Below are 12,262 nucleotides of genomic sequence, written 5' to 3' on the forward strand. Positions count from 1 at the left end.
CTCTGCCTACTTCTGCTCTCTCTCTCTAATAAATAAATAAAATCTTAAAAAAAAAAATGTCCAAATGAAGAACAGTACTGCTTCAAAATAAGATCCTTCTGATCTTGGCAAAGTTATATGTTTTTTATTTCTGCTATTTTTCATAAATTTGTTTTTAAAACAATTTTGTCAGGCTATGTTAACACATCATACTTTAGGTAGTAGCATGTTCATTTGGAGCTCTCTTTCAGCGTCAGAAACCTAAAACTCACAGGAAAGTTAAGATTCTTAGTGACAGGTCAGCTTTTAGTGTTCTGAGGAATGAAGTATGTGTAGTGAGGAGAAAACCTAAAAGAGATTTTAGAACATTTCTATTGGAAATGTAGATAGCTCATCAGTTTGATTTTCCTGATTACTTTTTTATACTCATCTTTACCGTAGGTTACTTAGCTATTCTCTTAAAACTGATAACTTGTTTTAAAATCTTTGTCATCAGAATATTATTAAAATATTTACCAACTTTTATGGGAAAGATGTCAGAGTGATAAATTAGATAACAGAATTTTTTTTGTTAATATATGATACATACTAAAGATTGTAAGTTAGAGTCTTCGAAGAATTTTAAGCAGAGTGTATGAAATAATCAGATTTGCATTTTGGCAAGTTTACATTGGTTATGGTATGTGACATGTATCAAGGGGTCAAAGGATACAGGCAACTCACTTAGGAAGCTATGGCAGTGATCAGGTAAGAGGCGGTGGTTTGGATTAGGGTGATATCAATGGGAATGGGAAGAAGTGGGTGAATTCAAGAAATGGTTAGAAGATAGAGGTGACAGGACTTATTGATTGGATTGATTTGTAGAGGAGAGTAAGAGAAATCAAGATGACTAATAAAATTTCTGGCTTGAGGAACTCTGGATATCATCATTTACTGAGATGTGGAATACTGCAGAAGGATGGACATCTGGAGTTTGAGGAGTCAGGTTTATGGAAGTATAACTTAGACATAGAAAAATATCTTCTTTGAATTTTGACAAATTTATATGATCCTGTAAGTACCACCACAATTAATATCACCTCATAAGTTTCCTATTGCTCTTTTGTAGTCTTTCTGAGCCTCTGACAATCAGTGTTCTGATGTATGTCCATGTATTTTTGCCTTTCCCAGAATGTAATGTAAATTGAATCTTACAGTATTTAGTCAAATGAGTCTTTCCTTTCACTTAGCTAATGCTTTTGAGAATCATCTATTGTCCATATATCAGTAATTATTCCATTTTATTGCTGAATAGTATACCACAGCATGGATGCACCATATTTTGTTTTTCCATTCACCAGTTGATGGACATTTGGGTTGTTTCCAGTTTGGGGCAGTTACGAATTAAGGTGCTGTGAAAATTTGTGTTTAGGTTTTTTTGTAAATCTGTATCTTTATTTCTACTGTATAAATACTCAAAAGGGGGATTGCTGGGTTAAATGAAAGGTGTATATTTAAGAGAAACTGCCTAAGTGGTTATTTCATTTTAAATTCCCACTTGCACAAATGAGAGTTTTTGTTGCTCCACATACTCATCATTTGATTCTGTCAGATTTTTGACCCATTACAGTAGGTGTGCAGTGGTATCTTTAATATGCATTTTTCTAATGACTAATGATGTTGAACATCTTTTATGTACTCATTTGCTATCAATGTTTCTGAACTCTTTGGGTCTTTTGGCTAGTTTTTAATTGGATTGTGTTTTTTTATTACTGAGCTTTGAGCGTTCTTTACAGAGAGTTCTTTGAGAGTTCTGGGTACTAATCCTGTATGTGTGTTGTATATCTGTTCTGTATCAGATCTACATCTCACAAATATTTGCTCCCAGGCTGCAGCTTTTCATTTTCTTTCTGTTCATTTTTTTTTCTATTGAGGTATAATTGCCGTATAACATATTAGTTTCAGGTTTACAACATAATGATTTCAGTATTTGTATATATTGCCAAATGATTACCACAGTATGTATAGTTAACATCTGTTACATAGTTAGAAAAAAATTTTTCTTGTGATGAGAACTTTTAAAAGATTTACTCTCTTAGCATCTTTCAAGTATGTAATATATGGTATTATTAACTGTGGTCATCATGCTGTACATCATATCCCCAGGACTTATTTTATAACTGGAAGATTGTACCTTTTGACCCCCTTCACCTATTTGTTCACCCTTTACTCCCCACTTCTGCAGCCACCAGTCTGTTCTCTGTATCTATGATTTTGTGTTATTTTGTTCCATACAGATTTTATCATTTTTTTTCCTATCTGTGGAAAAAAAAATACTATTGGAATTTTGATAGGGATTGCATTGACTCAGTAGGTTGTGTTAGGTAGTATGGACGTTTTAACATGGAATATCTTTTCATTTGTGTTTTCTTCAATCAGTGTCTTATATTTTTAAGTGTACAGGTCTTCTACTTCTGTGGTTATTTATTCCTAGGTATTCTTTTTGATGCAATTGTAAATGGGATTGTTTTCTTAATTTCTATTTCTGGTAGTTAGTTATTAGAGTATAGAAATACAACAGATTTTTGTATACTGATTTTGTGTCCTACAACACTACTGAATTAGTTTATTATTTTTAATAGTTTTTTGGTGGAGCCTTTAGGATTTTCTATATATAATATTGTTATCAGCAAAAAGTGACGGTTTTACTTCTTTTCTAATTTGGATGCCTTTTACTTTTCTTGTCTAATTGCTGTGGTTAGGATTTTCAATAGTATGTTGAATGAAAGTAGTGAGAGTAGGTACCTTGTCTTAAAGCTTTTAGCTTTTCACTGTTGATTACACTGTTAGCCATGGGCTTGTAATATATGGGTTTTATTGTGTTGAGGTACATTCCCTTTAAGCGCACTTCGTTGAGTTTTTTTCATAAATGGATGTTAAATTTTGCCAAATGCTTTTTCTGCATCTATTTAGATGATCATATGATTTTTATCCTTGATTTTTAAAATATTTTCTTTTTTTCGAGAGAGAGAGGGAGAAAGAGCACGAGAGAGGGTGAGAGAGTGAGCATGGGGGGAGGGGCAGAGGGAGCAGGGAGCTGCTGTGTAGGGAGCCCGATGTGGAACTTGATCCCAGGACCCTAGGATCATGACCCGAGCTGAAGGCAGATGCTGAACCAACTGAGCGACCCAGGCGTCCCTATCCTTGATTTTCTTAATGTGGTCTATCACACTGATTGAGTACAGGATGTTGAATAAATCCCACTTGATCTTGGTGTATGATCCTTTTCATGTATTGTTGAATTTGGTTTGTTAATATTTTGTTGAGGATTTTTGCATCTATGTTCATGAGGGATATCAGCCTATAATTTTCTGTTCTTGTGGCATCCTTGTCTCATTTTGGTATCAGGGTAATACTGGCCATGTAAAACGAGTTTGGAAGGGTTCCTTCCTCTTCTATTTTTTTGAAAGAGTTTGAGAACAGTTGGTATCAATTATTTGAATGTTTAGTAGAATTTACTAGTGAAGCCATTTGATCCTGGACATTTGTTTGCTGGGAGGTTTTTGATTACTTATGCAACCTTACTAGTAATCAGTCTGGTTAGATTTTCTATTTCTTCATAATTCAGTTTTGGTAAGTTGTATGTTTCTAGGAATTTACCCGTTTTTTTATACATTATCTAATTTGTTTGCATATTATTTGTTCATAGTCATTTCTTAGCGATACTTTATATTTCCATGGTATCAGTTATAATGTCTTCTCTTTCATTTCTGATTTTGAGTTCGTTTTTTCTTCTTGGTGAGTCTAGCTAAAGGTTTGTCAATTTAGTTTATTTTTTCTAAGAACCAGCTCTTAGTTTCATTGATCGTTTCTATTATCTTTTTAGTCTTTATTTCACTTATTTCCATTTTGATCTTTGCTATTTCCTTCCTTCTGCTAACTTTGGCCTTCCTTTGCTCCTTTTTTCCTAGTTGCTTGAGGTGTGAAGCTAGTATTTATTTGAGATTTTTCTTGTTTCCTGTTGTAGGCATTTATTGCTACAGATTTCCATCTTAGAATTGCTTTTGCTGCATCCCACAAGTTTTGGTATGTTGTATTTTTCATTTTCTACCCCTTTCCGTCTTTTTTTATTTCTCTTTTGATTTCTTCTTTGACTCTTTGGTTGTTCAGTAGCATGTTGTTAAATCTCCATGTATTTGTGAATTTTCCAGTTTTCTTCTTAATACTGATTTCTAGTTTTATGCCATTGTGGTCAGAGATAATGCTTGATAGGATTTCAGTCTTCTTAAATTTATTAAGATTTATTTTTCGGCCTAATTTATGATCTGTCCTGGAGAATATTCCATGTGCACTTGAGAAGAATGTATTCTGTTGCTTTTGGATAGAATGTTCTATATATTTCTATTAAGTCTATCTGGTCTAACATGTTTAAGGTTGCTGTTTCCTTATTGATTTTGTCTAATATAACTATCCCAGCTTTCTTTTTGTTTCCATTTGCAAGGACTATCCTCCATCCCTTCACCTTCAGTTTGTGTGTATCCTTATATCTGAAGTGAGTCTCTTATAGGCAGCATATAGATGAGTCTTGTTTTTGTTTTTAAATCCATTTTGTCACTCTTTGTCTTTTGGTTGGAGAGTTGTGTCCGTTTACATTTAAAGTAACTGATAGGTATGCACTTACTGCCATTTTTTTGTTAATTGTATTCTGGCTGTTTTGTAGCTCCTCTTCATTTATTTCTTTCCTTGCTCTCTCCCTTTGTGGTCTGATGACTTTATTTACTGGTGTGCTTAAATTCCTTTTTCTTTATTTTTGTGTATCTTTATCTTTTGTGTATCTTTTGTTTTGCTTTATGGTTACCATGAGGCTTACATATAACAACTTATATTTGTAACTGTTTCAGTTGATAACAACTTAAGGTTGAGCGCATTCTAAAACTCTATCTTCATTTTTACTCTCCCCCACATTTTATGTTTTTGAAGTCATGTTTTACATCCTTTTATTTTGTGTATTGCTTAACCAATTATTACAGTTATAGTTATTTTTACTACTTTTGTTTTTTAACCTTTATAACTACCTTTATAAGCAATAATCCACTATCTTTGCTATATATTTATCATTTTCTTGCCAGCGTTATTTTATTCCAAGACCAGAAGTTGTTAATATTGATGAAGTCCAGTTTTTTATCAGCTTTTTCTTTTATGATTCAGGCTTTTTGTGCCATAACTAGGAAATATTTGCTTAATCTTTTGCTTAGTTTTTAATGTGATCTACCTAAATTATCCCCTTATTCTCCACCAGAGCTGCTAACTCCTTGCAGTGTCCAAACATGTTATGCAAAGTGGGCAGGGGTGAGGAAGGAAGGGATGGAGTCAAAATACAGCTCAGGGGCCAAATCCTTCCCTCTCCCTGTTTTTTGTAAGTAAAGTTTTATTGGAACACAACCATGCTCATTCATTTGCTTATTGTCTGTGGCTGCTTTTGTGCTGCAATGCAGAATTGAGTTAGTTGTAACAGAGACTAAATGGCTCTCAAAGCCTAAAGTATCTACTCCTTTACAAGAAAAGTTTGTTGACACCTGAGACAATCTATTAGTTCCTCTTTCCCCATTTCTTGGGGATAACTCTCCTGGAGCCCTTTATTCTTATGTGTCTCTCTGGACAGGTTGTTTTTAAACTCTGTATAGTTGCTCTTCTGAGAAATTCCTGTTCCTCCTTTGTTAGATCCCTCTGTTTCTGGGATCCCAAGTCTTTCTTGGTTTGTTTCATTCCCTCCTGGTAGAATATATCTTCTATTTTCCTGTGAAAAAAGGCTGTGTGGGAAGTAAATTGATACCACTCTTGATAAGAGAATTCTAGGTGGTTAGCCATTTTCCCTGAGAATTTTGAAGGCATAACTTTATATTACCTTCCAGCTTCCAGTGTGGCTCTTGATAAATTTAAAGACTTTCCAACTGGTTATCCAGTTAGTTTCCTACAGTCTGGATTTTGCTGACTTGTAGGTCGAAGGTTAGTAATGCTTGAATATATAACATGTATAGCATAGAATGCATTCAGACGACCTTTTTTTTTTTGAGCAACTTCATTCGCTTAGTATGTTTTTGAGGTTCATCCATTTTGTAACATCTATAGTAGTTCATTCTCTTACATGTGGAATAATTCATTGTATGGATATACTGCATTTTATATATCCATTTATCTGTTGATAGATGTTTGAGTTAATATCTGCTTTTTGGCCTTTATGAATAATGTTGCTGTGAACATTTGTGTACAGATTTTTGTGTGGCCATGTTTTCTCTTGGGTATATATGTAGGAGTGGAATTTCTGGGTCATATGATAACTCTATGTTTCTATAAATCACTCATAATTAATTTACTGTTGATAATCATATATATTTAGAAATGGTTCTCTGAGAAAATCTAGTCTATAAATTGTTTCCAAATGTAGTGAAAATTTTATAGGTATTATAATTAATGTTGACATAATGTTATTTGGAAATGTAATGACACATGAATTTTTTTTTTTTTTTGTATTTAGAGCCTGTGATTTGTTTTTAGGGTTCATAACACTCATGGGCCTTAGGCATAGTACCTGTGTACTGCCTAAGTGTTAAAAACCCTAACATTGTGGTGCCTGGGTGGCTCAGTCTGTTAAGTGTCTGCCTTTGGCTCAGGTCATGATCCCACGTTCCTGGGATCAAGTCGCACATCAGGCTCCTTGCTCAGTAGGGAGCCTGCCTCTCTCTCCCTGCTGCTTGCCATCTTGTGTTCTCTTTCTCTCTCTCAAATAGATAAGCAAAATCTTTAAAAACAAAACAAAATCCTAACATTGCCTGGGTGGAACCCAGAAAAAAGCTAAGCTGGTAATGTGAGAACTTTGTGGATACTCAGTGGGACATAATCTAAGTGGGGATGGAAATGGTCTTGGCAGGATGTCAGGCATAGGACCATGATGTGGTCTTTAGTAAAGCACAGGGATGAAGAAGACTCATTTGTTTTTACGAATTACCAGACAGCTTGGGTGATGTAGAAGAATAGTGCGGTGATCGTGGTCCTGTTTCTTTATTTGCTCTGTATCATTCTTATATAAATTCCTCCTGAATAAATTACCATGTAAACAATTTAAATAAGTTGAAGGAACTTAGATTTTTAGTTATATGAGCTTTCTATTGTGCAGGCAGAGAATTTAAGAATTTCAGCATACTTTCAGCTATTGGTTCATTAATTTCCAGTATGTTTCACTAAGCTAGTATTTTTCTCACCTTAACTTTCATATTCTCCATCCATCTAAAAATGGATTATCACTGCATATGTACCCACTCTACCATAAACCTGTTGGTCTCAGCAAAGAAGTCAGTGTCACTCTAATTCTGTCAAAATTTGAATAAAGGTAAAAGGCAATCTATGTAGCTATTAAAATAATTTACAAGCAGTGGGCATAATGCCATTTTTATAAGGGGAAAAAACTATTGTGAAGGGAACATTGACAACTTTTGGTAAACAGTAACAAAATAGGCCTTATCTTCAAGAAACGCTCAGATAATTACAGTTCAGGTTAGTTAATGCTCTAACAGTGGTAAGTATAGCATTTCTCAAGTGCTACATAAAATAGGATACCTCACCTGGTTTAACTGAGCCCAGGAAAGTTTTTTAAAGACAGATATACTAGACCAAGCCTATAATATCAGTTAAGAGTTAGGTGAGTGGGTAGAAAGAGGGAGGAAGAAAAAGAGAAGAATTTTAGGTAAAGAACACAAAAAGAGTAAAGGCTGGGTGTATGTATCAGCCTGTTGAGTTCAATGACCTCTAAGCAGAGAGAAGTTACTGGATTATGATGTCAAGGAAGGGAGTCCCATGAGAAGAGGAAGCTGGAGAGATGCTTATACTAATAAGGTCAAATCATAGAAGCTTAGTGTGCCAGGTTGTCAGTGAGCTTAAGCTTTGTGCTATCTGTAGTGGAAAATACCAAATGGCTTTAAGTACAAGAGTGACATGGTCACCTTTTTGGTAGGTAGGTTATTTTTGTCTTTGTCTTTGCCTGTTCTGAGATTCTAACCTTGAAGGTCACAAATTTTATTTATTGACCACTATATCCTCAGAGGCTAGAGTGGTGCCTGGCAAGTATTTAAGATTCACCAAAGATGCTAGTAAGGCAGTATAGTTGCATATAGCAGTTAGGAGCATGGGATCCACCACAGGTCTGAATCCTTCTGAGGCCACCATTAAATAGTGCTGTGACCTTAAGCAGGTTCCTTAATCACCCTATGACTCAATTTTCTTATCTGGAAAATGGAGAGAATAGTTGGACCTACCTAATCAGATAGTTCTGAGAATTAAATTAGTTTATATAAAGCACTTAAAATAGTGCTTGGCTCATAGTAAGTACTATGTAAATATTATAGGAATGGATGAATTTAAGAAATATTCAGGAACACAGTTGGATAGGATGTGGTAAATAAGAGTGAGAGGAGTTAAGGTTAATTCCCTTTGTACAGCTAGAGCTTTACCTCCCTCCCTTCCTGTTTCTCCCCTACCCCTACTCACAACATGCATACACGACACACACACATATGCTTACACTGACTCACTCTTACTCTCAGATTAGCGCTCATCCATTCTAGTTAGTACTGGAAGTTTAAATAAAGCCTGGTGGTTAGTTTCTGGTATGTTAAGGAAAGACTGTTGATTCAGTGTGGCACATCCTCTTGGATTTTGTTTGGCTTCTCTCTGATTCCTTTTCTTTCTCTTTCTTGAAGTTTCTTCCTTGGACTCCTTGAGTTCTTTTCTTCTCAGGACAGAAATGTAAGAAGGGTTTAGATCCACCTCCAGTTGGTGGGCTGGGGGTGTGTAGCCACTTCCCTCCCCGTGTCTCATTTTTTTCTTTATGCTTCTTCCCCTTCTCCCCATTGTTTTCCTACCCCCTATTTTCTTACACAGTAGGAGAGACAAGAGAAGGGATTTCCTCCTTATTTGGCCTTGTCTTCAGGCTAGCGTGGTGTTCACAGTTCTAGTAATTATGGAAAACTTTGGGGAGGATGTTAAAACACATGTCAGAAAAGGATTCCCTTCTTCAATTAAAGTTGACTTTAAAAGAGTTCTCTTTTAATCTGTTTTTCTGATGTGATATTGAGAAGCATTTGGAATCTAGCACTTGAGCCAAGTTTCTCTATCCTTAGGACCCTTTTGTTTCAGAAACCAGCTAACTTCTAGAATATAGCTTGTCTGCCTAGGCAAAAGAATTCTTTTAGCTCACTTCTAGGCTGGTTAAGGTCACCAGAACCAGAGGTTTCATGCTAGAGCCATGCTTTCATTAGGGGAGTGGGATTGGATACTCTGAGAATCTAAGATGGAGCCTCAGCTCTCTGCTACATCCCTGATAGTCTTCGAAATCTATAAATATTTTTATCTTTTTAGGTTCATGTGGATTTTGCATTCTACTTTACACTTCATTTGTTTTGATAGAAATGTGAATTTCCTCCCTAATCTTTTACCTCAACTAAGGCTCTGGGAAGATAAACCCTTTTACTTTCTTGTGTCTTCTCATATTCACCCACATACTACCCTCACTCCCCAGTTTAAAGAGTACATACAAGGATTTGGAGCCAAAACCTTTTTATTGAGTGTCTCTTTCATATTTCTTATGATGGGAGTTGGCTTTTTGGCTAACGGGGCCCCAGCTTTTTTTTTCCCTCAACACATTGAGCCTTCTGAATCCTTGAAACAACACACTTGATCATAAATAACTTGTAGTAAAAGCTTTCCATTTCCTAGAGTTTGTAATGAATGTAAATATTCTATGTAATTCCTTGTCTAGATAGTCATGAAAAGATAGTGGCCAGTGTTTATTGTGTTTTTATTATGTGCCAGGTTCTGTTCTCACCCCTATTGTCTATTGTGCTGTTGAATTATGTGATGCTTTAAAAACAAGTAACTTGTTTGTAGAATTCATGCTAACATTACTATTGTTTTCAATTAACAGATTTCAACACTAAACTTGCACAATGTCTTTGAAACCAAGAGTAGTAGATTTTGATGAAACATGGAACAAACTTTTAACGACAATCAAAGCTGTTGTCATGTTGGAATACGTCGAAAGAGCAACATGGAACGATCGTTTCTCGTATCCTTTTAGTGAGGATTGATAAATATTCTTGTATTGATAGTGATATTGTATCAATAACTGTATCAGTGAAAATTGGTAAATGTCCTAAAATTGATAAACTTGTTGAAAAGTGAGAACAGGTTTATGCTTATATAAATGAAAGAGAATGCCAGTGTGACTACTTTCACATATATTGTTTACATTTCCAAGTTCATCTGTATGTGTCAGTCAACAACCTGAGAACCTTTCATTTAACAATACTGAGCACTCATGTATATGTCAGGTACTATTCGAGGCTTTGGGAATACAGTTGCACACAAAACCACTTTCCCTTCATTCTATTAAGAGAAACACACAATAAACAGGTATTTAAAAAAACTTAATGCCACTGCTTCTACTAGCAGGTAGTGATAGACTCTGTAGGGAAAAATAAAGCAGGGTAAGGGCATGGAGAATGGTTGGAGTATGTGTGTAAGCAGCTCTCTTAGGTTGGATGATCATGGAAGGCCTCTCTGAGGAAGATGGTGATATGTGAACAGAGACTGGACCAAAGCGAGGGAACAAGTCATATCTGGGGGAAGAATGTTCCAGGTAGAGAGTGAATGGCAAGTTTAATGACTTGATAGCTAGAAATACGTTTTTTAATTGGGTTGTCTATATTTGTGAATTAGCAATTTTATATGAAAATACAAATTTGTGGTTTCTCTAGAATAATCTGAATCCCGGTGTCCTGCATTCCTACATGACAGCAACCTTTTTTTTTTTAATATATACATACTGTATATATTACTTATATATAAAAAACACTGTGCACCCCGGCATTCTGTATATAAACTCTGGCACCAAGAAAAAAATTCCAAATATTAAAATACTTCAGCTTCTTAGTATTTGGGAGGTTAAAGGGGTCTCTAGGAACCCTTGGCCACAGGTACCTGGGGCAAAGCCATGGATGGTAGTCTCATCAACTCTACCAATGTCTGCCAGGGACCAAGGCTGGGTGGGCATGGGGAAAACGTAGGTACATTGGAACATGTTCACTGGTAGACTTCTGAACTGCCTCTGTCTTTTACCACGGGTAACACCATACATGTCCTGTCTCAGGGTAAAGAAAGGGGGTAAGGTTGAGGCCTGGGTGTCTCTGGGTCCAAATGGCAAGGTAGTGCCCCAGGTCCTTGCAGGAGACCTTGAGGACTGGATGGATATTGTAGGAACCAGAGATTCTTCCTCCAGAAAGGGAAATTAATATGTGAAGGTATTAACCAAAATGTGTGTGGAGATTCACAGTTTTTTCCAACTCTGTGCTGCCCTCTAGCAGTCTTCTGGGTCTAAGGGATGGCTACCCTCATAATGTGGGCATATGCTCTTTAGAGAAGCTTGGATTTTATAACACTGACTCAACTTGTTCTTAATGCTTAATTCAGTTTTTATATTAAGCTGAATGTTGATGCAAGAACGGTGAGGTTCTTTTAGACCAACAGCAAACCATCTCATTCATTACATTTGCAGTCACTACTAAGAAATGTGTTAGGCTACCTATGTTCTAGGCACTAAAGATAAATAAAATGATGGTAATGTTTCTGGAAGCCTTCATAGTCTGCAAGGGTGTTTTATATTTTTTATATTATTTGGTACCTCAAACAAGCCTGTCAGATTGGTGGGGCAGGTAATAATTGTCTTTATTTAACAAAGGAGGAAATTGATACTCACATCATGCAGGTAGTAACCGAAGGAGCACAGACTTAAATATGAGATTTCTAACATCTAATTCCCTATACTTGCCAGTATATCTAGAGGATAATTGATATGGATTTTGCCTTTGAAGAGCTTATTATTGAATTAGTCTAATTTTTTTATGGAACATCATGGGTTGTTTTGCATAGGAATCTTAAAAAAATGGAAAATGTTAAAGTTACTTGTGTGTTAATAAGGTTACTAGACAAGGTACATAGGTAGTTTTAAGGCTATTTCAACTAAAATATGAACAGAGAAAGAAGGAGTTGGTCATAGAAATACGTGACTTCCCTGGAAAGTGTCACTTCGGTCATTTATTTCTAAAATGTTTATTGTTTGATTCATTTAAGATAGTCCAGTTACCTGTTCATGAATTTTCTTCTCCTCTCTTTAAAATAAAGAATATCTGCGAAAACAATAAAATTAAGAGAATTTCTTACTTTAAATTTTATTTTGGAAAATAAAGGACTGTAT

The 12,262-nt window shown here is 35.5% G+C and overlaps 1 protein-coding gene across 5 annotated transcripts in view; it reads left to right on the top strand.

Moving 5' to 3' along the window:
* CUL2 (cullin 2) overlaps nucleotides 1-12,262 on the top strand; it is a 102,531-nt gene that overhangs the window by 11,515 nt on the left and 78,754 nt on the right. For 4 of the 5 annotated variants that reach the window (XM_028120943.2, XM_028120942.2, XM_028120944.2 and 1 more), the window contains exon 2: nucleotides 9,935-10,075. In XM_028120943.2, coding sequence (XP_027976744.1) covers nucleotides 9,957-10,075 — 119 coding nt within the window. In that variant the 5' untranslated portion in view covers nucleotides 9,935-9,956. Of the gene's footprint in view, nucleotides 1-4,000; nucleotides 4,045-9,934; nucleotides 10,076-12,262 lie in introns of those variants that run through there. The other variant, XM_088025761.1, reaches the window with a different exon arrangement.

The sequence above is a fragment of the Eumetopias jubatus genome, unplaced genomic scaffold (genome assembly GCF_037043125.1).
Source record: "Eumetopias jubatus isolate StellerSeaLion01/CBP00866 unplaced genomic scaffold, mEumJub1_p1.0 scaffold_8, whole genome shotgun sequence".
NCBI classification, from domain to species: Eukaryota; Metazoa; Chordata; class Mammalia; order Carnivora; family Otariidae; genus Eumetopias; species Eumetopias jubatus.